This window comes from Mastigoproctus giganteus, chromosome 9 (genome assembly GCF_048544385.1).
Source record: "Mastigoproctus giganteus isolate SK-2022 chromosome 9, ASM4854438v1, whole genome shotgun sequence".
In the NCBI taxonomy this organism is placed as follows: Eukaryota; Metazoa; Arthropoda; class Arachnida; order Uropygi; family Thelyphonidae; genus Mastigoproctus; species Mastigoproctus giganteus.
In genome coordinates, this window is record NC_143583.1 from 147,605,422 (window position 1) to 147,632,360 (window position 26,939).

At 39.3% G+C, this 26,939-nt stretch overlaps 1 protein-coding gene across 4 annotated transcripts in view; it reads right to left on the reverse strand.

Annotated features, from left to right (window-relative positions):
- woc (zinc finger protein without children) overlaps positions 1 to 26,939 on the reverse strand; it is a 717,317-nt gene that overhangs the window by 367,686 nt on the left and 322,692 nt on the right. For all 4 annotated transcript variants that reach the window (XR_016547396.1, XM_090381483.1, XM_090381482.1 and 1 more), the window contains exon 12: positions 26,726 to 26,933. Coding sequence is in view for 3 of the 4 variants with exons in the window: in XM_090381483.1 (XP_090237609.1) it covers positions 26,726 to 26,933 (208 nt within the window). In the remaining variant the exon portion in view is untranslated. The remainder of the gene's footprint in view (positions 1 to 26,725; positions 26,934 to 26,939) is intronic.

Genomic DNA, 26,939 nt, shown 5'->3' on the forward strand with positions numbered 1-26,939 from the left:
AAAAAGTTGGTTCAGTGAGTTAAGTTGGACAGTAAATGGATATTGGCTGGTGGCGGCACGTGTTTGTACTGCTTTGAAAAAGAGAGTGGGAATTATAGAAACCAATTCAGAAAAACAGATCACATGGAAGTATCTGTAGAAAAGGCATGCAGCAGAAACAGTACATCTATGAGACAGTGAGTGAGAGACTCTGTTAGAGAGGAGTTAATTAATTAACCTGACTGCCCTCTTCTGATTGGAATCTAGAAGCCTGAGGGAGGATTTGGGGCACTGCCCCAGATGTGGGAACAATATTCCATGTTAGGGTGGATTTGCGATTTGTACAGAGTGAACAGCTGTTTGGAGGAGAAGTAACGCTGAGAGTAAAAGAGAAAACAATGTTTGTTTTCAGTATTTGGAAGAATATTTGTAATGTACTTGTGCCAAGACAAATTAGAAGTCAATGTAATTCTCAAAAGAGTTATCATTTTGCCTAGAAATCGGAGTGTCACCAAAGATAAGCATAGAAGCAGAAGAATCATTTTTGTGAGATATAAGACAAGACCGAGTTTTAGAAGGATTGAAATCAAGTAAGCTGTCTTTGCCCCAATGGAGTATTACCTGGGGATTGGCATTTAAGGAATTGGTAGTGGATATTCGAGAAGTTAAAGCTGATTGAGCAGAGCAAAATGGAAATTGGAATGCAATGTGCTATCATCGGCAAAACTGTGGATAGGATTTCCAGTCAATGGGAGAAGGACATTAATATACATGTGGAAAAGAGTGGGGGAAAGAACTGAACCTTGGGGGCACCAGCATTACTGGAGAAGTTAAGATAGAGAGCCATCTACCATCACTCTCAGTGAGCGATCAGAGAGAAAACTGGATAACCAATTACAGAAAACAGTTGGCAAACCATAAGATGGAAGCTTGTTTAGAAGACCTTTATGCCAAACACGATCAAAAGCCTTTGAGATGTCAAGAGCAACTGCTTGTGTTTCACTGAACTTATCCGTTGAATTTGTCCATAAATGGGTAACATAAGCCATAATATCACCAGTGGATAGACACTGATGGAATCTATACTGGCGATCGTCGATCAGATGGAAGGTTTCTAGGTAGGTTAACAGTTGGTGGTTAATTGATTTCTCCGTTACTTTAGAAAGAGTAGAAGTAATTGAAATGGGATGATAATTGGATAGGTAGGACTTGTCACCCTTGTTGGACCAGTGCATTCTGCCTTGGAGGTTGCTTCTGTGTTGCCCGATGCACAGGAATGTGCTCTAGCTTTGAGTTGGGCAGTTGAGAGCTTGTTAAGCCCCTTATTAATTTTTTTCGAGGACATATGCTCAATACCTCAAACTCTCAGAGATGCCCATCAGAATGCTGAGTTGGCACCTAATTTCTTGATACTCTAGGCACTGCGCGCATGTGCGCACGCACGCACACACGCACGCACACACACACACACACGCACACGCGCGCACGCACACACGCACACACACACACACACACACACACACACACACACACACACACACACACACACACACACACACACCTTTGCTAGATCGTGTTCTGTTCTAGAAATGTCCACAGACATTTTACACTTCGCACATCTTTAGAGACTGATGTGTTGGAGAATCATCCCCTTAATTTCTCCACCGAGCCACAGCAATCCTGCTAATCTGTGATCGTCGCTTCACAGCTCTAGGCTGGGTCATGAATTTTGTTTAAATACAATTTAATTAGCTATGAAATTTAATAAGATTAATAAATTTTATTGATTAATTGATAATACTATACTCAGCTAACAGATTCCTAATACAGTGCTAAGTGTTACGCTACCTGGTTTTTCGTTATAACTTATGCTTTCACTTCGTGATATACATTACGCTATTTCGGTTTTTTTTTTTTGGTTTTTTTTTTTTCTTTTCATTTTTTTTGTTGTTGGTGCATTGGCTTCTGTGGCCATATTGCCCCTCCCAAAGTTTTTGCATTTTGTACTCTGATCCAAGCCCGAGGCAAGATTCAAACCCATGACCTATGGGTTGTCAGGCAGGCACTTGACCCAACCCGGCTAGCCCGGTCGGCCACGCTATTTCATATCGACTGTGACAATGGCAGCAAGTTCAGTTATATTGGCTCCAACACTGGTACGAGCATTGAGTTGTAACTTAAAAAATCACTAGTTAAATTTAAAAAATAAGCTAATGAATGCTACTAAGCCTATTTAATATCTTTGTAGAATGCAATGTAGTGTATTATGTGTGTTAATTGTCTGATGGCACCAGGGGTTTCCCCTTCTCCGTGTTGTGTACTCTGTTTTTGTGACACAGAACTCTGTGGAGGCCAGAGATTTAAAAAATGTGTGGGGAGTGGTATTATGTTCTGTATTACGTGTAGTATTATGTTCTGTTGTTTCTCTGACCATTTAGCCATTGGTCCCCTATTGGGACCCACAGTTGCCTACACTTTGCCACAAGGAGGTAGGTCAGGTACCCAGTAGATTATTTACGTACTGTGCCAGGCCCTGCCACCTAATTTTCAAGTATTTCAATGACAAGGCCTATTTATAAATATAGATTATAGATAATAATCTTTATTACAAAGATAATTATACTCTTAAAGGTATGATGCCTTGTTGCATTTAAATTTGTTTAAATATTATCACGTATACATTTTGGCATCTTTCATATTGTGGGATTATCTTCACAACTGGATTGTCATGTCTGCAATACCAGGGTACCTGCCCACCCACCGATGAAAGGCCACCAACCCTTGAAATGGTGCTGTCTGGATGGTGGTGCCCACTGAGAATAAGTAACAATAGTCTTCTCTTTTAGTGAAGTGTTACTTATTCGAGGCAGTGCAATACATGATAACTCGTTAAGGAAGAGCACAATATTGAGATACAAATAAAATGATGCACTTCACACTACTAACGTAATTTTTTTTTTTAAAGAGTTGTCTATGGTGTGTTTACACCAATATTACACCAATTAAATTACCTTTTTAAATTTAATTATATATATATATATATATATATATTATTTTTATTTTTTTTCACTCTTTCATTCATCTTTTTTTCTCACACACTGGGGGGGGGGGGTGCAATGGTGATAATGTAAATTTAATACTAATGCATAATAGTTAAATAAGTAAGAATATAAATGACTGAACTGTAACATTTATGCTTTGTTTTCTTTTTCTCACACAGTTACACTCATTCATCCTGCTGGCATTCATTTCATATGTTCGACTCTTGCTTTCTACACTGCACTATCTGCACACCTCAACTTACTGTTATTCTTCAGTTGTGGTGCAGGCCAAGCCACAAGTTTTTTGCAGGCCAGGGGAGAATGCAGTAATAGTGTTTGTATTGTTAGTAAATGTTTGCTAGAATATATAAAGTAGTGTAAGTTATTATTTACTTTGTATTTTTTCGGCCAATTACATTTGCTCTTCCACACATTCCCATTCACTATAACACACATTCGCGCTCTCTCTTATCCCCCGTGCTGGGTCACTCTTTCTTTCACCAAAACTGACATTTATTCCCTTTTTCCATAATTCCTAATTCACTCTTTCACTCAGTGCCCAGCCTGTCCATTCTGTCTTTCATTCTCATTCACTCTACGTTGCATCCCCTTGCTACTAGCTTACTGATATTTTTCAGCTAATCTGCTTCTCTGGCTGCCTCTACACTCCCTACCTTAAATAAATAATTATTTGGTGTGGGACCCCAGGTTCATAAACATGGCAGGTAGACCTGGGGGTACCCAAGTCAATCCGGTTTTGTCGTGTCAGGTTTCTGTCACGGCACAGAACACTGATATCTTGACAGTTTCTAAGTCATCGTCTGGGTGTGGTGGGAGACATGGGCAATTTTAACTATTCATTATTGGTTAATTGCCGGGCAGCTCAATTGCCATTCTTTGGATAGTTCTGTGCATTTCGAATACTTTTTGTGTGAAGGATGTAAAGGCTTTATACTTTTCCTCTTCTATAATAAACAGGTGTTCTTCTACCCTGGGAAGGGGGGCATCTGTGCTATTAGCTCTGTTCTGGGGGTGTCATAAATTATACATTCATATAGAATGTATGCCCAGTCTTCATTCTCGCTACAAGTGCAGTTTGGGTAATCAGTCAGCCTTAAGGAGGTTAGTTTCACTTTTAGGAAGCCATGACCAGTCAGCATAAATGTTGCAAAAAGTCCAGGGGCATACCATTTAATGACTTTGGGCTAACCATTGCCACCCATGGCAGAAACCTTTTGGTAACCATGCCTCTACTTTCCTGCTCCCACTTTGTTTGCCATAGCTCATGGAGCTTTGTGGCTATTCTTTTTTTTTTAGCATTAAAGGTGTTGGCTATATCAAGGGCTATCCCCAGAAATTCTGTGGGTATGCCCTTTTTAAGTCTATAATACAAGCCTCTTTTGGCTACCTCCAGGTAAAGTGGGAGGGCTCTGGACAGCAACTGTAGCATAGGTGTGCTTACTGAGCGATATGCTCTGGTAATAGTGAGAAGTATTGTCCTTTTATCGATTGTAATTTATTCCTATTTCTTACTATGGCCGAGCGGGTGAACCACACACCGGATCCATAGGTTATAATAGGTAGTAACATTGTGCTGTATATGTTTGCTAAGGTCTTTCTTTTGAGCCCCTAGTCTGATCGACTGATCCCTGGCAATCATACCTGCATAATTTCTCTCTTTTTTCGCCAAGTAGGTCAAATGGGGATAAAAAGTTAATTTTGAATCGAAGACTACTCCAAGATATTTTAGTTCTGTTACCATTTTTGTAGTAGTTGTGTTAATTTTGATTTGTGGACGTCTTTTAATGTCCAAATTGCCTTTTAGAAGTATTTGTTTTTCATTTTTTCTGGTGATATTTTGAGCACGTGCGTTTGTGCCCACAGCTGCAGCTGCAAGAGGGCGCATTTGATCTTTGCTTAAAACCACTCTCGTGTTTCATTTTACAAGGAAAATCATGTCATCTGCAAAGGCCAAGCTTTCCACAGAGCCCAGATCCAATGTCAGAAATTCGTCCAGAACAATATTCCAGAAGAAAGGATTGAACCCTGTGGGCAGCCTTTATTCACAGGGCGTGTCAATTCCTGGGACCTTGTGTGTACTGAGACACTTCTGTCTGTTAGGTAGTTGTTTATTACCTTATAGAGGTTTGTGGGGCATTTGCCTGGCGGAGTCTCCTAAGGACACTAGTCCACCAGAGTGAACTGTGCTCTAGCAAAGTCAATGGAGATGGACAACATATATTTCTCCTGAGTTTCTAACTGTTGTCAGCATGTGTAGCATGGATCCTTCGTAGAGTTCCACAGCTTAAAACCCTACTGATTTTTGGAATGTAAACCTGCTTCCGTGTAGTATTGAGCTAATTTGCTATATAATAGTCTTTCGTATATTTTCCCTAGTACGGTGAGTAGGGCTATTGGTCTATATGATTTGGGATCAGTAGGGAGTTTCTCAGGGGTTTTGAGAATTAATCTTAATGCTGCTTTCTTCCATATTTTTGGGAATATACCTTCTATCATACAGTTATTATACAGTGCTATTAATTTATTTGGTGCTATTTCAACTAATTTTTTGATAATCTCAACCTCTAAGAGATCAAAACCTGGGCATTTATTGTTTTTGGTTTTAGATAGTGCTATTTCTAAGTCTTGTACAGTAAACAGAAGTTCTATATTGCCATTGTCATATTCAGTGTTTTCTTTTATAATGTCTAGCTGGGCGGGGGGAATGATCCCTGGTTTCAGTCTGAATAATACTGTCTAGGATGTTAATTACCGAATTCACTCAACACAGGGTTGGGGTTCCATCTGGATTGACAGTAGTTTCTAAGACATCTCCTCTTGGCAGCTTGTTGGTCACTATTCTGTAGACAACCCTTAAGGGTTATAGTTTCCAGTAGTTCCACCAAGTGCCTCAGCATTCATTTTTCTTGTCTCTTATGAAGGCAGTGTACTGATACCTGAGAGTTCTATAAGAATCTTCAAAAGGTGATATAGTTGTACACACTAATGATATTAAGAGTAGGAGACCGGCAGAATTACTTAACAAGTATAGGTCACTGTTGAAAAAAAAAGCTGTGAATTAGGATTGAATTTGAAAGTGTCTGCGCCCAGATATGATATCCTTGATATGAGAGCCTTGTCGATCAATTTGGCCCTGGAAAGATTGTGCAAGGCTCAAGGGGTAGAATTTTTCAGCCTGGTCTGTACTTGTTAACAGGAGAGACTGCTTCTACAGGGAGGGGATACACTTAAATAGAAAAGGTGTAAGAATATTTGCTGTTGCTATCGAGGCAGTGTTAGGTGGGTTGGAAAACTGGGGTATACAAGGAATAATAGATTAACAGTAGCCACTGGCAGAGGTGAAAGTGATTCTTGCACTACTTCTATTGGAATGAGCAGCAGCCTGGAAAACAAGATGCAGAGACTGCTGGGAATCATTGCAGTACACGTAAACACATGGGTTGTGTTAGGGTAGCTAAGAATAGGAACAGGTGCATGTATACTTGCGTGTGCACCAATGCTAGGAGTTTGGTAAATAAATTTGACGAATTTGAGGTATTGCTCAAAACATCAAAGGCAGATATTGTTGAGATATCAGCGACTTGGTGTCACACAGATATAAGGAATACAGAACTGGAATTTGGGGAGTACAATGTGTACAGAAAGGATACACAGGATAGGAAGGGAGGAGGGGTTATGCTATTAGTTAAGAAACACATAAAATCCAAGGAAGTGAAGCCAGTCGACATAGCTGAACAGTGCAGTGTCGAGTCAGTTTGGTGCGACATAAGCATTGGGAGATCAAAATGGAGAGTAGGAGTGTGGTATAGGCTAATGACTCTGATGAGTATAATAAGAAACTGTACAGGGAAATAGAGTGGGCCAGTAAATCAGAGAGTCTTATAATGGGGGATTTTAATTTCCCAGTTATAGAAAGGAATTTGTGGGTTGGTCACTCACACACTAGCAAGGCTTTTGTGGATTTATTGGATGATTGTTTTCTATATCAGCACATTCGGGAGGCAACTAGAGGGAGTAATACTGTTGACCTGATAATCAGTGGTGATTCTTCATGCATTAAGAATCTACAGTTAAAGGAACCACTAGGTGGCAGTGATCACAGTGTGCTGAAGTAGAATTTACTCAAAGAGGTAACTACCATCAGGGGTAAAGGGAAGAGTTTTTGCTTTCGTAAAGGCGACTACGATGGTCTGAGACAGTATTTAAATTATATACAGTGGGACCAACTGATGATGTTACGAACAGCAAATTCAAAATGGGAAGCATTCAAAGAACTTATCTTGGAAGCTACTAGGCTTTACATACCAACTAAGAAATATTGTTCAAGGATTAGTCCTAAATGGATGTCAGACGAACTAATGAGACATATGGCAGAGAAGAAAAATGCATGGAATACATATAAATTAATGGGTGACATAGATATAAGCTGGTCTGTAACCAAGTCACAAAGGAGATTAGGCAGGCAAAGGCAGATTAAGAGAAACTCTTGGCAAAGGATGCAAAGAAAAACAGAAAAGAGTTCTTTACCTAAGTAAACTCTAAAAGGAAAGGGATGAATCAGATTGGTTCACTGGATATTGATGGTTCAGCAGTTGAGGATCCTGCTTAGGTGGCTAACAAACTAAATGAGTATTTTGCATCTACATTCACACATGAGGAATTATCCAGGAAGGGGAATGCCAGAGGTGAAGTAACGTCTGGCAGTGAGCTAGATGATTTGTAATAACTGAGAGGAAAGTGCATGAGAAATTGTTGAGGATAAACATAAAAAAGGCACCCGGGGTGGGCGTGATCTATCCAGTAATATTAAAGGAAGCATCAAAGGAAGTAAGCAAACCCTTAGCCATAATTATGAGATAATTTTGAGAGCTTCTCTGGACTCAGGGGAGATACCCATAGACTGGAGACATGCAAATGTGACCCCAATTCACAAAGGAGGATCAAAGGCTAACACAAGTAATTATAGACCTGTAAGTTTAACTTCTGTTCCAGGAAAATTAATGGAGGCATGATTAAAGAAGCACTGCAGTATCATCTAGACAAGACTTATAGCTCAGACACAGCATGCTTTTGTTAAGGGAAAGTCTTGCCTGACGAATTTGGTTGGATACTATGATGCAGTTAGCATTAGTATTAGTAGAGGCATTCGATGCAAGAAAGCAAGCTTATGCAGCATCAGCCAAAAAAAATAAATAAATAAATAAATAAAAAATAACCACTTCCACTTCACCCCTCTGTTCGTTCGAAATACCTGTCCAGCTGAGCCTTAAACTTATTTAGGCTATCAACTTCCACGACAAGGGATGGAAGTCTATTCCACCAACCAACCACCCGCTGGCTAAAGGCAAATTTCCTCACGTCTATCCTACATCTATCTTTTCTCAATTTGAATTTATGCCCTCTCAGGTGATTATTCTGAGCAAGAGGAAGAATCCCATCAGCATTGAGCATGCTCAAACAATTCAAGGCTTTGTACACCTCTATCAGATCACCTCGCTGGTGCCTAGTCCCCAGACACTGTAATTTGCAAAACTTAAGCCTTTCTTCGTAAGGGCATCCCCTTGTTCCATTCACTGATCTTGTTGCCCTTCTCTGTACTCGTTTCAGCATCTCTACATTCTTCTTGAAATGAGGCCTCCAGACCTGTATACAGTACTCTAGGTGTGGCCTGACCATTGCCTTATACAAGGGAATAATCACCTCCTTATCCTTGCTAGAAAAATTCCTATATATCATAGACAATACACCATGAGCTACCCTTGCAGCCCGTCCGCACTGCTCAGAAAACTTCATATCTGCCTGCACAACCACCCCCAGGTCCTTTTCATTCTCTACCAATGTCAGTGAAGTACCACAGAGTTGATACGTTGCTCTGGGGTTGCTGTTTCCCATATGTAGTACTTTACATTTGTCAAAGTTAAACTTCATTTGCCACCTCTCAGTCCATCTGCTCAACCTTTCCAGATCCTGTTGCAGTAGCATAGTGTCAGTAGTGTCCTTGACAACCCTGCCAACCTTCGTATCGTCTGCAAAATTGGACATTAAGCTTGATATACCATCATCAATATCATTTATAAAAACAGGAAACAATAATGGACCCAATACTGAATCCTGAGGGACTCCACTAATAACATTAGTCCACGATGAGCAGTGTCCATTGATTACCACTCTCTGTCTTCTCCCCCTCAACCACCCCTTTATCCATAGCAGCAATTTGCCTGCAATGTCACACTGCTCCAATTTGTGCAGCAGTCTTCCATGTGCAACAGTATCAAAAGCCTTTCTAAGATCCAAGTATATAATAGCAAAGTTATTCCCTGCATCAAGTTCTTTTGTGACTGCATCATAGTATCCAATCAAATTGGTCAGGCAAGATTCCCCTTAACAAAACCATGCTGTGTCTGAGCTATAACTGAAATCTTGTCTAGATGATCCTGCAGTGCTTCTTTAACCAGTGCCTCCATTAATTTTCTGGGAACAGAAGTTAAACTAACAGGTCTATAATTACTTGTGTCGCCTTTTGATCCTCCTTTGTGAATTGGGGTTACATTTGCACATCTCCAGTCTATGGGTACCTCCCCTGAGTCCAAAGAAGCTCTCATAATTATGGCTAAGGGTTTGCTTACTTCCTTTGCTGCCTCCTTTAATATAACTGGATAGATCCCATCCACCCCAGGTGCATTTCTTGTATTTATTTCAACAATTTCTCTTCCACTTTACTCTCAGTTATTACAAGATTCTCTAGCTTACTGCCAGAGTTGAATACACCTCTGACATTCCCCTCGCTGAATAACTCCTCATGCGTGAATGTCGATGCAAAATATTCATTTACTTTGTTAGATACCTGAGCAGGAACATCAACAGTTTACCCATCGATATCAAGTGGACCAATCTGATTCATCCCCTTCCTTCTAGAGTTTACATAAGTAAACTTACTTCTGTGTGACACCACGTCTCTGAAATCCCCACAATATCTGCCTTTGATGTTTTGAGCAATACCTCAAATTCATCAAATTTATTTATTAAACTCCTAGCATTGGTGTACTCGCAAGTATACATGCACCTGTTCTTTTTCTTAGCTACCCTAACACAACCTATGTGTTTATTTGTACCCCAATGATTCCCAGCAGACTCTGAAATATCCTGCATCTTATTTTCCAGGCTGCGGCTCATTCCAATAGAAGCACCAAAAGAATCACTTTCACCTCTGCCAGTGACTACTGTTAATCTATTAGTCCCTGTATCCCCCCAATCTAGCAGTTTTCCGACCCACCTAACACTGCCTCGATAGCATCAGCAAACATTCTTACACCCTTTCTATTTAAGTGTATCCCATCCCTGTAGAAGCAGTCGCTCCTGTTAACAAGTACAGACCAGTCTGAAAAAAATTCTACCCCTTGAGCTTTGCACAATCTTTCCAGGGCCGAATTAATCGACACGGCTCTCATCATATACTCCCTCCTATCGTGTCTAGGCAGAATTGCAGACACTTTCAAATTCAACCGTAATTCACGGCTTTTTTTCAACAGTGACCTGTAGTTGTTAAGTAATTCCGCCGGTCCCCTACTCTTAATATCATTAGTGCCAACTATATCACCTTTTGTGCCCTTAAAAGATGATATCCGCTCTACAATGTCATCAACCTTTGCCGCTGGCAGACTTACCCTGGTCCTGTTCCACCTATCCTTTTTTACAAAGCAAGTTTCCCGTTTCCCTGACAATAGAGTCACCAACAACTACTAGTTCCTTTGGGACCAGTGCATTCTGCCTTGGGGGCAACCGTTTCTATTCTCAGCTATCCTAACACAGCCCATGTATTTCCTTGTTCCACATTGACTCCCAGCAGTCTCTGAAATCTGCTGCACCTTGTTTTTCGCTCTGCTACTCATTTCAGTAGAAGCAGTGCAAGAATCACTTTCACCTCTGCCAGGGGCTACTGTTAATCTATTAGTCCATGTATATAACAGGGGCTACTGTTAATCTATTAGTCCCCCCAAGCTATCAGTTTTCCGAACCACCTAACACTTCTTCGATAGCATCAGCAAACATTATTTCATCCTTTCTATTTTAGTGTATCCCATCCCTATAGAAGCAGTCTCTCCTGTTAAAAGCAGAGACTAGGCTGAGAAAAATTCTACCCCCTTTAGCCTGTCCAGGGCCGAACTGGTCGACAAGGCACTCATCATATACTCCCTCCTATCATGTCTGGGCAGAATTGCAAACAGTTTCAATTTCAACCCTGCAACATACCGTGTTCCTATTCCATTAAATCCACCTATCCTTTTTGCACAATATGTTCCCCATTTCCCTGACAATAGAGTCACCAACAACTAGTTAATGTGGGACCAGTGCATTCTGCCTTGGGGATTGCTGCTGTGTTGCGTGATGTTCAAGTGCAAGCTCAAACATTAATGTGGGCAGTTAAGAGCTTGATGGGGCCCTCAATTTAAATCCTTTAAGGGCATACACTCTGTCCTTCAGGCACTCATATAAGCCAATAACAACGCTGAGTTGGTGCCTGATTTCCTCACACTCCTTACATCGTACACACACAAATCCCCTTGGCAATATCATGTCCCATTCCTGACTGCAGTACACTTCAAAAGGTGCACACACACACAAAAAGACAATGTCCTTGTAATATCATGTCTCATTCCTGATTGCTCCATAAACATCAGACAAGCAATACATTTCAAAAGGCTGTGATTCAGAGGACAACCTATTCCCCAATGCCCCTCTGAGACACAGCACTCCCATCAGCTTTGAGCCTTTTGCTTTGCTACTCTGGTCTGGGCCATGATTTTGATTCAATTTCAAATAAAATTTCAATTGCAATATAACCTTAAACTTATATCCCAATGCAATTATAACACTATATATATATTTCAGTATCGAGTATTATGTGCGAGTTAAATTATATGACATTATATAAGCCAAGTTATAAGTATTAATTTATAATGTTATGTTTGTAAAATCTAAATCATTATCTGTATCTAGTTAAAAAGTAAAATTTAATTATGAATGAAATTTAATAAGATTAATAAATTTTACTGATTAATTAATAATACTCTACTATATTACCCCAGAGGCTCACATCTGGCTCAGGAACCTAGGCTTAGCACGCCCAGGTTCCTGATTTTTTTTTTTTTGGCTGCGGTAGCATAAACCTCAAGTTTCCTTGCACCATATAGCTAATAATAATAATAATATTATTATTATTAAGCTAACAGATTTCTAATATAGTGCTATGTGTTTCGCTAACTAGTTTTACGTTAAGCCTTATGCTATCTATTCGGGATATACGTATCATATAACAATGGTGGAAATTTATGAATGGTAAATGTACGGACAGTAGGTATTAACTTTCAAAATCGCTATCTAAATTCAAAATAAACCAGGGGGCTTGACTCAGTCTATAAGCTACTTATAGAAAATAATTTAATATAAAAATTAAGTCGATAAAACGGCTAAATATAATTAAAAACTTGGCATTCACCGGAGCTGCAAAATCTTGTCCAACACGTGGATCGGATACCCTTACAGATATATACAAGGTGCTAACCGAATATTCTAGAAATTTGAATGTTGCGCTGGAATTATTTATTTGGGTTTTTTTTTTTTTAGAAGCATTAGCAACTAAGGCCACATTGCTGCGGGGATATGCGCTGGTCATTCCCTGACCTTTCCGCCTCCTCCGTATTTGGTGGTCACAGGTTCAAACCCAGGTCTAATCAAGAAGTGTATGCTACACACTGCTGCTCCTGCCCACTTGGCTACAGAGGAGCCCGTTGCGTGGGAACAACGTCTAGTACAGTCTTGTGGCGCTAGGTAACATTGCATGCATCCATTGTGAATCAGTGTGCCATGTGCCATCAGGCTGGTTAGTCATTGAATATTTATGCGCAGTTCTTTGGAAGTGTGTTTGGCGATTGTTGCAATGGCTGATGTGAGAGAGAGCAGTGTGTTTGCATCAAATTTTGTTTCTTTCTTAATGATATAGCAGCAGAAACCCACAAGAAGTTGAAACAAGCTTTTGCTGACAATGCTGTAGGCCATACTCAGACCTACTACTGGTTTAATCATTTTAAAAACGGTCAAATGTCGGTTCATGACAATGATCGCTCTGGGTGTCCATTACCAAGAACCATCCGAGAAATTGTCGCAAAAGTTCAGGCAGTGCTCTGTGAAGACCTCAGGCAGACCATCTACGACATTCGTGGTATTGTATGACTATCGTACGACATGTGTAAGTGGATTTTGTCAAACGAGTTGAACATGAGAAGGATTGTGACCAAGTTCGTGCCATGGTTACAGAGTGAAGACCAAAAGCAGCATCGCAGGGAAGTTAGCAGAGATCTTCAAGAATAGGCCAGGAGTGATCAAATCTTCCTTTCTACAGTCGTCACTAGTCACGACAGTTGGATATATGACCTAGAAACCAAGCAACAATGATCCCAGCGGAATAGCCAATTTTTTTCTCTGGCCAAAGAAAGCCCGACAAGTGAAGAGCAATGTGAAGTCCATACTTATGTTTTTTGGATGCTGAGAGGATCCATAAGGAATTCGTGCCTCATGGCCAGAACTTCAACGCAAAGTTCTACTGCAACGTCTTGAGGCGGTTAAGGAAAGCTGTCAGGATTTGGTTTGGCTTTTTTTTTTAGGAGCATTAGCAACTAAGGCCATATTGCTCTGTGAATATGCAGTGGTCATTCCCTGACCTTTCCGCATCCTCCATATTTGGTGGTGACGGGCTCGAACCCCGGTCTAATCAAGAAGCGTGTGATACACACTGCTGCTCCTTCCCACCTGGCTACGGAGATGCCAAGCTGTCAGGAGGAAACGTTCAGAGAAGTGATGCACAAAACACTGGGTCCATCATGACAATGTGCCAGCCCACACATCTCTCACTGTGGCACAGTTTTTGGCATCCAACAACATGCAAATTATTCCCATGCCCCCTTATTCGCCATACTTACCCCCTGCAACTTCTTCCTCTTACCAAGAATGAAAATCAAGCTGAAGGGTCAACAATTTGACAGAGTAGAGGCTTTTCAAAATGAATCACAGGCAGTGAACACTATGACGAAAGACTTTCAGATGTCCAAATCATGGGAGAAGCGCTGGGATCACTATTTACACTCTCAAGGGGACTACTTCAAAGGTCACAATGTCGAATAAGACCCAGGGTGAGCCTAATTTATATTAAAAATACATTTTGGAAGTTTTGGGTAGCACCTCGTGTATGTATATATATATATATATATACTTTAATTTAACAGCCCTATATATATGTGTATATATATACAGGGCCGTTAAATTAAAGTATCTCTACATAGGGATACTTTAATTTTAAGTACGAGCCTTAGAATTCTACACAAGTTCTAAGGCTCGTACTGAAAAGTATTTGGACAACAGGTACAATAAAGAACTTTTCCAATGAATTAGTCCATAAATGGGTAACATAAGCCAGAATATCACCATTGGATCGACACTGACGGAATCCATACTGGTGATCGTTGATCAGACAAAAGGTTTCTAGGTAGTTTAAGAGTTGCTAGTAAATTGATTTCTCCATTATTTTAGAAAGAGTAGAAGTAACTGCAATGGGACAATAATTGGATGGGAGGGATTTGTCACCCTTTTTTAGGAACTGGCTGGATAGGAGAAAATTTCCGAGCAGAAGGAAAAACACCTTTGGAATAAGAAAGTGAAAAAAAGCGGCAAAGAACGGGAGTAAGTTCAGGAGCACAGGTTTTGAGAACAAGTGGAGAAATACCATCAGGAAATGGAGCTTTCTTAGCATCAAGATTCGACAAAATCCTTCTGACATCCTTTTGATGGAAGACCACAGAAGGCATTGAATGGAGCGTGTTAGGAATGGTGGGAGGTGTTTTACCAAGATCATTAATACATGAGTTGGAAGAAAAATGGCATTCTAGCAGGTCAGCTTTCTCCTTGTCTGAAGTGACAACAGAACCATCTGGTTTGGACAGAGGTGGGAGCAGAGATGGGCAAAAGTTTCGGCCAATAGCTTTGGCAAGAGACCAGAATGCTCGGCTACCATTAGGGCAAGAAGTAATTTTTCTACTCTTAGCCTGTTCAAACTCTAGTTTGGACTGATTAATAACTGCTTTACTAATGTTGCAAGCTTTGGTGTAGGCAGAAAATGAAACTGAAGAATTAGAAACAAGCCAATTACAATATACAATGTTCTTCTCTTGAACAGCCTTAGCACATTTATTGGAAAACCAAGGTTTAGATAAAGGACGAGATTTTAAAGTAGAGTGTGGAATAAAGGATTCCATTCCTGCAAGAATAATTTCACTGACACGATCTGAGCAAACGTTGACATCAGAAGTTTTGAAACAGTAATCCAACCAAGGAAAAGAAGAAAAGAAATCTCGCAGGTCATCCCATTTTGCATTCTTGTAATGCCAAACAATGCGAGTTTGGGAATAGCCATGAGATAAAGGCTCCATTGGAGAAGAGACAATCACCAAGTTGTGATCTAAGGTGCCTAAAGGACCTCTCATTTCAAGCGTGTACTTAGAAGGGTTCATTGTGAGAAAAAGATCAAGCGTGTTGGCTGTAAGGTTAGGATTGTCCGGTATTCTTGTAGTAATTGCAAAATCCTCACCATCTTGACCAGCTGGATCGGTGTGACTAGAAAATGGAAGCCAGCTGGAGTTGTGAACATTAAAATCACCAAGGAAAATTACCTCGCTGTTAGGAAAGCTGGACTGGAAAAAGTCAAATTGCAAAGAGAGGAAGTCAAAGAGCAAAGAGAATGGTAGAGACAACCGATCAATTTGACACAATGAGGTAGACAGATTTTAAGCCAGAGAAGATCGAAAAGAGGAGATTCCAAATTACCAAATCTCTGACGGAATATCGGAAAGGACTTATTCACAAATACCACCTTTGATGTGAAAGGAATCATACAGCGAATAATTTGGGCAACTGAGACTGCTCAATAATTTGGGCAACTACTGCTCAAGTAGTTAAATCAACCGATAACTGAGATTCTGTCAGAAAAGTACATTGGATTTGGCAGACTGCAAGTGGAAATGGACATTGTTGAGATTAGAACTGAGACCAGGTATATTTGTGAAATGAACTAGGAAGTGTTTGGGAGGTTTAGAACTTTTCGCAGATAAGCTTACTCTATTAGTTTGCCAATTCATGGTGTATTCAATAGTAAGAAAAAGTGGGTGGGACATGCTGTATGAAGTAATGAAATTTTTGGATAGGGCGTACACGTGGTAAGAATATACCCATAACGTGGACTCAACAATGACAACGATGACAACCCTTGACATAACGTGGACTCAACAATGCCCTCAGCATACACACTACTCGGATTCCCTCCAGTGACTATCTGGCAGAGTAGAGGTAGCAAGATTATACACTAGTTGATCCAGAAGCCTTATAGAAAGTTACCAATAGGTTTGGTCCGGTGTGCTAACTAACATCCGGCCTGCGAACACCTTTTTAGAGCTGTACCCTTGAAATGGAAGGAAGATTGGATCTCGCCAGAATGTTCATCATAATCACAGTAATCAAGATACGCTACTATAATGAGTTCTAAAAAAATGTGGCAGATGGGCTATGAAATGGCAATTGAAGCTAAAACAATTACAAATGCAAGGTAGTTCATATGGGGAACAGCCCAGAATAACATACTATTTGGTACCACTATCAGTGGTAAAGAAAATGACCTGGGTGGTAATTGTCAGATATAAAGTTCTTTTAGCAGAGGAGACACACTGCAAGGCCAGCACATGACGTTTATTCATTGATATATACAGGAATTTTGCTAGCACTGATAAGATGATTATCCCATTGTATTAGGTAATAGTTAGGTGGCTCCTTGAGTACTGCATACAGGACTGGAAGGCTTGTTTGAGCAATGTGTTGGAAAGGGTACGAAGCAGGGAAACGAGATTGGTGAAAAAAGGAGTGGTCTTACCAAGAAAGGTCCCTCTTCTGAAACTTCAGCAGCTAGAGTCTAAGCACCTACATGGTGTTTTCACTGAGATGTCTAAGGCAAAAGCTAAATGTTGATGGCATTCTGCCTCTTGCTGAGACTACACTGATGAGGGGGCAAAAATTAAAGCTGAGGGAGTATGGTTACTGGATAGATGAGTTGAAGATTGCCTTCAGCCAGTGGGTGGTTGATTGCTGTAATTGGGTTCCATCTATTGTTGTGGACGTGGTTGATTTGAATGAATTCCAAGGAAGAACCAGACAATTCTTGGAGGGTATGGATGGTGATGTGAGAAGAATTTTTTTTTTTTTAAATGTGAAAACATCTGTGGCTTCACTAGGATAAAATCAATTGGTAACAAAGTTTTCTTACAGTAATGGAAATGACACAATTGATTGGTAACGAAATTTTTTTACAGAAATGACGCAATTTACGTCACTTTCTATTAGGTGGTTGTTGGATTTTAAATGACGCAAATGTCATCACTTCCTGAATTGCGCTAATCATGCTAACTCGGTCACTAATGTTGATTTGGTAGGGTAAGTAGTTGATTCAGTAGAGTAAGTTCATGCTAAGATATGGGGAAATGACATCACTTCCTAAATGACACTAACTCAGTCACTAACATTGATTCAGTAGAGTAAGCAGCGGTTAGTAATATTTTGCAAGAATAAAAGCTCGAAAGCCACTGAAGAAGCCTCTCGTGTCGAAAATGAACGAGTTCAAAAACATGGAGAACGAAAAAATGCACTTTAATAAAATCAGCTTCTCGAGATTTTGATCAACATCAGCTTTCTAAGTAGTGGAAGTAAGTTTCGATCAAACCGTTTAAAAATTTAAAAGGTTTAGATTCAAGAACACAACAATAAAACAATCACTTCAACAAACAACTTCTTGCATTAGTTTTTGGTTATGACGTTGTACTAATCTACAAAAGGGATTTTGCTAACTATTGAATTTTTAAAAATATCTATAAAAGTATTTCGAAGTATGGCTAAAACTTCAGCTGAGCGAAATTGAGAAGTATGCAAAAATAAAAGCTTCAAAGCCACCGAAGAAGCTTCCCAAGTCGACAAAAGAATGAGTTCAAAAACATAGAGAATGAAAAAAAAAAAAAAAATGCAGTATTTAATAAATCTGCTTCTCTCAAGATTTTGATCAACGTCAGTCAACCTTCTACATCAACTTCTCATCAATAAGCTGTGCCATCGACATCATGTAATTATATTCAAGAATTTCCTGAGGAGTTTTAATTGATTCCTGAACTGGCTAGACAGAGTATATATCAACAAATTCAAGTCAAAAGTCAAAGTATTTTATTTTTTTTTGGCAGGTTTCAGGGTTTCCCCTATTTGCCACTGAAAGTAATCTATACATTGTGTACAATTTATAACAATTATGTACAATGATTAATTATACATAAAAAGACTATATACAATGATGTTACATAAATGGGCTTCGGAGCAGACTGATCAATAACATCAGGTAAGAGTAATCCAAAGAAACAGAAACAGTTTAGCATTTTACTGAACCTCAGGAGTAAGAATTCTTTTTCTCCATTTAAACAATTTCTCTGCATAGGTGGAGGAGGCAGTATAATATTCAGAACAGTTAACCAATCTTGGCAGTTCACAGCAGTCAAATACATTTGTGAGAAGTTGAAAGTCCAGTCTTAAATCATCGTACCGGGGACAATGAAAGATGAGGTACTCAACAATTTCTTGATCACCACAACTACAGAGAGGAGTGATACTTAATCCTAGTGAGAACAATTTAAAGTTAAGACTGCCATGATCGGTATATAAAAATGTAACTATATAATATCGGTGTAAATACACCATAGGTAACCCATAGATTTGAGCTACGATTGTAGCGTAGAAGGCATCGTTTTAATTGTATCTCATAATGTGGTTGCCTTCACAACAAGATAGCTACTATTGAATTACTTCAAATAAATAACGCTTCTCTAGTAGAGAAGTCTACTGTTATTTATTTTCAGCATACCACCACCCAGATAATCGTTTCGAAGCTTTTTGGCTTCGTCATCAGTGGGCGGGTAGGTAATACAATACGCCATCTCAGTTGCGAAGTTATATCCACATTATGAGAGATGCCAGAAGGGTGTGGTGGTAATGTATTTGGAAAATTAATTATGGTGTATTTACACCGATATTATATAGTTAATTATCAAAACCCATAAGGATTATGCCTAGTGCATTTAATTTTCCAAATAAAAATGTAACGTATAAGCCAGGATTGAACCAGTCAATTTTCTTATCATAATCAGCAACCTTGGGAAAAAACTTAAAAGGTCTCCCTAACCAAAGTAGAGGTAGACCAAGTATTTTGCCATGATCTACAATATTCATTTCTCATTCTTTTAATGTCTACGTTTTCTTACAAGTCAATATTATATATTATACCATTTACAACTGCAGGAACGTTTTTTCTCCTACAATATAAAAGATAGTATAACATTACTTCATATTGGATTGGCAGTCGATGACTGAGGACCTGGAGAGCAGCTGTAGAGACAGTTCAACAAGCTCTGCTTACAGCGAGAAGAAAAAATCTTTGTGCTTGAGTAAGATATTTTTGAATAAGGTAATTACCGATTCTATATCCCCAGGCCCCAGCCGCATAACACACAACTGGTATAAATATACAAGAGTAGCATAATTTAATGGAAGATTTCTTCCATTAAAATTCTTCCCAGCCGCATAACACACAACTGGTATAAATATACAAGAGTAGCATAATTTAATGGAAGATTTCTTTACACCAAAAGAACTCCTGGTAATCTTAATTTTATAGGTCATAGCTTTTATTTTCTGAAGTACATATTTTGCATGGTAATTAAAATTAAGACAGTCATCAAAATAAATTCCTAAGTATTTATGCTGCCGAGTACTCCTAATCATTTCTCCATTCAACTCAATAACAGGTGGTCTATTCACATCAAGAGAGCCCATTAGCAACATTTGTTTTGTTTTATTAGTCGAGATTTGAAGTTTATGTGTCTGACACCAGATATTCAAGTCCCCTAGAACTTTATCTGAACGATGTTGTCTCAATCATCCAAGAGCACCCCCAACAACGACCATGTTCCAGCACACAGAGCCAAGAACAGAGCCCTGAGGGCAGCCCCTAGAGACAGAGCAGAATCCTGAGGAAACTGTGATGCTGCGAGAATCAAAGTAATTCGAAAGGAGATGGTAAATAGGAGCAGAGACCCTGGCCTCTCTGGACCTCACCAGGACACTTGGCCACTAAACAGTGTCGAATGCCCCTTTGAAATCAACAAAGAGACTGAGGACATATTTAGAATTAGAATTTTGAACAGACCTCAAAACCTGACAAATAGCATCATCAGAAGGCCTTCCACATGTAAAGCCAAATTGAAGTGGGGAACTTAGGTTTCTGTCTAAATAGTAATTTAGAAGACGAGAAACAATTAATTTTTCCAAAAGTCTTTGCCAAAGATGGGCAGCAGTGCAATGGGCCTCAACAACCAGCTTCAATTGCATCATCCAAAAAGAAACAAAATCATATTTCACTTCCTTCAGCCTATGCAAGAATAAAAGCTTCAAAGCCACCCAAAAAGCCTCCCACGTCGACAAAAGAACGAGTTCAAAAACATAGAGAACGAAAAAAAATGAAGATTAATAAAATTTGCTTCTCAAGATTTTGATCAACGTCAGCTTCTCATCAAAAAGCTGGACCATCGACATCACAAAATTATATTCAAGAACTTCCTGAAGATTTTGATTCAGAAAATTTGAGTTCAAATGAATAACTAGAGGAATTGATTCCTGAACCGGCAGGACAGAGTATACTGCAACAACAAGCTTAATTCCATCATCCAGAAAGAAGAAAATCATGTTTCAGCTCAATCGCCTGTTGTAGACATTCCACAGGTTTGAACAGTAGTCGAGCGTGAAATCATTTATTGGAATTAGGTAAACCTACGTTCTTCTTAACTTTGAGGGCAAATGAAATTGGTTGGCCTAAATTGCCAAAAATTTTATACAAATTAAAACACTATGGTCTGGATATCCCTGATGAGAAAGCAGAAACTCTTCGTTTAATAGAAAAGGCGACATTAGTTAATGAAGATGTGGTAACGTGTGCAATTCATTTTAATAAACATGTGGATTGTATTTTAACTTTACTTCAGTCTAAGAGTTTCAATCCATTTCGACAAAATTACGTCAACTATTTTAAACTGACTGAATTTCAACATTGTGGCAGTCCACATGCTCACATTTTTTTGTGGCTTAATAATGGAACAATTTCCCACAGGTTCTTTCCTATGGGTTCTTTCCCATAGGAAAGAACCTATGGGAAATGGTAAGAATAGCTATGATAAATCAGCTCGTGTCTGTTACTACAGCAAAAGCCTCTGATAATATCACAGACACCAAACTTATAAACATACTTTTACAGTTACAAAAGGATCCAAGCTACCAACAAACAAGTTTGTCGTTTTGAAGCTCCATTAATAGTATCACGACCTACAATAATTTTAATTCCCATGCCAAAAACAGACACTTGACGAATCAAATATGCTGAATACAAGAAATTGTGGAAGAATCTAGAGGAAAACGAATATACTGGCATTGATCACTTCTTTAAAGAAAATCGCATTCATTCTGAATCATATTATATGGGGACTTTACATTGGCATTCGAGGTGAGCGGACACGCTTAGACAGGGCTCCTCAGTTAAGTGGTTTACTTTTGGAGTGCTTTTAAATATTTGATTTATTTAGATATTGTTGGATTATTTTGTTATAGGTTTTCCTGTAACTGTTTGATTTTAATAATATTATAGATATAATTTTTTAAAGTTACTTTCATTGATATTTATTTAATTTTATAATGGTAGTTACGAGATCTGCCTTAAACACGTCACAGGGTATCGTGACTCACACGGAAATAGGAGATAGCGATTTACGGGTGAGTCATGGTTTAATCTGTTGTGGAACCTGTGGAATGTTTTCCAAGGTCGACCTGGTGACTAATCCTACCTCACCTGGGGATTCTTTTCTTTGTGATCGATGTAAGGAGTGCACCGATCTTAAATTACAATTTGGTGCACTGATGGAACAATTTGAGTCCCTGAAAAAACGAGTGCTTGCCCTCGAAAATAATGCATCTGGGAGCTCGTCAGGGACTCAAAACTCCAGCAATCTACCAAGTGATGCACACCCGATTCGAGGCTCAAAACAGAAAAAGGCTTGTGTACGACAAAAACTTCATTAAACGGCAGTATCAGACACCGGTGGATTACTGTATTAAGTTACTTTACATATTGGCAAACAATACTTGATAACCATTAATAGTGACGTGTCTGATGGTCCGTCTAATGGAGCTTTAGGAAAACTGGCATGTATTGAATATGACAAAGAGACCAATTGTATTAAAGGTCTTTGGTTGAAATTTCCAAGATAACCTGCTGTGGGTTGACTTGCTAGAACGAAGGCATGTTGGTTTGCTATGACGAGAGAAATCGATTTAGAAGCCGTACTGATCGCAAGTAGTATGGCTTCTAAATCATTGTTATTCAATGATTGTTTTGTTGAATAACAACAGAATGATGTCAGGTAAACAAAATTAGATGGATTAAATGAATTGAAATGAATGGAAAGGATTAAATGAATTAGTCTAGCAGATGGAGAAGGGACGTGACACTTTTCTTTTGTTTTTATTTTTTTTTTGGCTGATACTGCATAAACTTGTTTCCTTGCATCATTTTCTGCTACCAAGATTAATAGGTATTATTCTCATTGATGCTCCAATTTATTTATATAATTTTTTAAGGTCAAGTGTTTTGAAACAGTTAGCCAACAGGCACCATGTTTGTTAAGCATTACAACAGGAGCCTTTTGTGCCTCAACAGTTCAAAGCCATTATACAGAAGCCTATGCACACTTCCCCCACATCATGTCTCTATAGACAGATACTTTTATTAAACTATGCAGCCAGGATTATCTGTTTAGAATATCTCTTGGTTTTAAAACCCTCTTACACTCAAAAATGGGAACATCAATATAGAAATTATCAGATGTTTTCAAGAATTATGCCCTCTCTAGTATCTAGATTATAATAAAATAGCCATCATCCCAACACATATGTCAGTCTTTTTCAAACCTGGTGCAATGTTTGTAACGTTAGGGAGGGAAATGCCAGAAGTTTACCAAACACCAACAGTGAGTTAATGATTTTGTAAAAAATCAGAGCAAACTGGAGGAGAAATTGTTGAAATTCAACATAAGAAGGGCACCTGGTGTGGACGGGATCTATCCAGTTCGATTAAAGGTGGCAGCAAAGGAAGTAAGCAAAACCCTTAGCCATAATTACGAGAACATTCTTCAAATCATTGGAGGTCCCCATGGTTGTTGTTGTTATTGCGGTTATTTGATTTTTAGGAGCATTAGCAACTAAGGCCATATTGCTCTGGGGATATGCGGTGGTCATTCCCTGACCTTTCTGCATCCTCCGCATTTGGCAGTCACGGGCTGAAACCAGGTCCCCATGGACTGGAGATAGTAGTAGCAGCAGCAGTAGTAGTAGTAGTGGTAGTAGTAGAGGCATGAGATACAAGAAAGCAAGCTTATGTAGCATCAGCAGAGAAAAAAAAAAAAAAAAAAAAAAAATCACATATCCATTACCTCTAAAATTTTGTCAATTTCCTCCTTGATTTTATTTAAGCAATCAACTTCCACGACAGATGGAAATTTGTTCCAGCAATCAACTACCCGCTGGCTAATGGCAAATTTCAGCACATCTATTCTACAACTGCCTTTGCCCGATTTGAATTTATGTCCCCTGGGGTTCATAATCTGAGCAAGAGGAAGAAGAAGAATCCCATCAGAAACGAGCCTGCTCAACCCATTCAAAGCCTTATACACCTCTATCAGATAACCACATATGTACATAGTATCCAGACACTGCAATTTGCAGAAGAGGACCCTTTAGTTCCCCTCACCAATCTTATAACCCTTCTCTATACTTGCTCAAGAAATTCTGCATCCTTCCTAAAATGAGGCCTCCAGACCTGTAAGCAGCACTCAGGTGTAGCCTGACTACTGCTTTATACAAAGGGATAATCACCTCCTTTTCCCTACTAGCAAAATTCCTGTATATCATTGCCAACACCCCATGACCTGCTCTGGTAGTCTGTCTGCACTGTCAGAAAACTTCATATCTGACTGCACAATTACTCCCAGGTCTTTTTCATTTTCTACCACCCTAAGTGTAGTATGACACTTGGTATGTTTCTCAGCGGTTATTCTATCCGAGAGATGTGCAAATGTATCCCCCAATTCATAAACGGGAATCAAAACGTGATCCGAGTAACTACAGACCTGTTAGTTTATCTTCTGTTTTGGGGAAAATCATGGGGTCACTGGTTAAAGAGGTGCTTCCGTAGCCAGGTGGGAAGGAGCAGCAGTGCGTAGCATACGCTTCTTGATTAGACCAGGGTTCGAGCCCATCACCACCAAATACGGAGGATGTGGAAAGGTCATGGAATGACCACCGTATATCCCGGAGCAATATGGCTTTAGTTGCTAATGCTCCTTAAAAAAAAAAAAAAAAAACCTGGTTAAAGAAGCACTGCAGGATCATATAGACAAGACTGCAGCTATACTTCTGACACATCATGGGGATGTTAAAGGGAAGCCTTCTCTAACCAATTTGATTGGATACTAGAATGTGATCACAAAGGAGCTAGAATTGCCCTTAATGCCATACTGATGCTGTGGATAAAAGGATGGTTGAGTGGAAGAAAACAGAGAGTGGTAATCAATGGACACTGCTCTTCGTGGACTAATGTTATTAGCGAAGTTCCCCAGGGTTCAGTGTTGGGTCCATTGTGGATTTCTGTATTTATCAATAATATTGATGATGGCATATAAGGCTTAATGTTCAAGTTTGCAGACAATACGAAGGTTGGTAGGGTTGTTATTGACAGTATGATACTACAACAGGATCTAGAAAAGTTGAGCAGATGGGCTGAGAGGTGGCAACTGAAATTTTACATTGACAAATGCAAAATACTGCATATAGTTAGCAGTTACCCTAGAGTAACAAATCAACTGTGCAGTAGTACACTGAGGGTAGTGGAGAATGAAGAAGACCTGGAGTTAATTGTGCAGTCAGATACGAAGTTTTCTGAGCAGTGCAGACGGGCGGCAAGAGTAGCTCACGGGACCTGTCAATGTTATACAGGAATTTTGCTAGCAGGGATAAGGAGGTGATTATTATTATTATTATTATTATTATTATTATTAGCCATATGGTACAAGGAAGCCTGAGGCTTATGCTGCACCAGCCAAAAAAAAAAAAAAAAATTCCCGAGTTACCCTGAGAGAGAGAGAGAGAGAGAGAGAGAGAGAGAGAGAGAGAGAGAGAGAGAGAGAGAGAGAGAAGTAGAAAGGAACCACCAAGAAAGAGAAGAATGATGATATCCAGCTCAGGACCCTGGGTTTGCCAAGCCCATACTCACCAGATGTGAGCCCCCGGGGTTAAATTATCCCCTTGTATCAGGCAAAGGTCAGGCCACATCTTGAGTACTGCATACAGGTCTGAAGGCCTCATTTAAGGAAAGATGTAGAGCTGCTGGAATGAGTAGAGAGAAGGCAGCGAGACCGGTGAGTGGAACAAAGGGTTGCTCTTACAAAGAAAAAGTTCTTGCAAATTGTAGTGTCTGGTGACTATGCAGCTGCGAAGTGATCTGATTGAAGTGTGCCTTGAATGGTTTGAGCAAGCCAAATGCTGATGGGATTCTTCTGCTTGTTCAGATTAAGCACCTGAGTGGGCATTATTTCAAAATTAGGAAAGACAGTTGGAGAATAAATGTGCAGAAAATTGCCTTTAGCCAGCTCGTGGTTGATTGCTGGAAGAAATTTCCATCTGTCGTTGTTGAAGTTAACAGCTTAAAAAATTTCAAGGCAGAACTTGATAAACCTTTGGAGTGAATGACTGGGTGAAATGGGAAGTTTTTTTTTTTTTTTTTTTGCTGATGCTGTATAAGTTTGCTTTCTTGCATCATATGCCTCTGCTAATGCGAATGACTTTAATTATATATTACAAGGCTTGGTAGTTACATACCCCCAAAGGAATATGATCAATGTGTATAAGGTTCTAAGAGATAATGATAAAATGGATAGAGGTGAAATTTTCAGGATTATAAATAATACTAGAGCATGGAAAGGAAATCCACACGTGAATTTTCTTTTTGCAGAATGGGGACTGTGCAGGAATGTAGCCTAGGTTTTCCTTGTACTATGGTTTATACTAATAATAATAAAAAAAATTGCAGCTAGATAAGGCTGTAGATAGTTCAATTCAAGCCCTATAATTTATTTCTTTTTCTAAATTTCTATTTGAATACAAATGAACTTTTATAAACTGTCCTGGCACTGCATGATAGTATATAAATATCAGATTAAACAACATATAGCTTTGATAGTTAGCTTTCTCCATAGAAAACAAATTAGAAGATATCCTAAGTTAAAGACTCTCTCTCTCTCTCTCTCTCTCTCTCTCTCTCTCTCTCTCTCTCTCTCTCTCTCTCTCTAGCTACATAACACAAAAACACCTTCGTGAATAGTAATAATAAAAATATTATCATGAAAACACAAACCAGGAACTATATGAGAAAACTTAAAGGAAAAACAGTGAATACATACCAGTCTGAACAGCCTTATGGCAAGGATGAGGTTTACATGATACGCCTTTGGTCTGCATGATTGGCTTACACAAAATAGTCTTGTTTCTAAGTGACTTGGGAGCAGGTGGTTTCACAATAACCTCGCGGATAACCTGAGAGGATGAAGAAGATGGTGATGGTGAGGATGCAGTAGACTGTGTAGTTGTTGTAGTAGCAGACGATGCAACCTAATT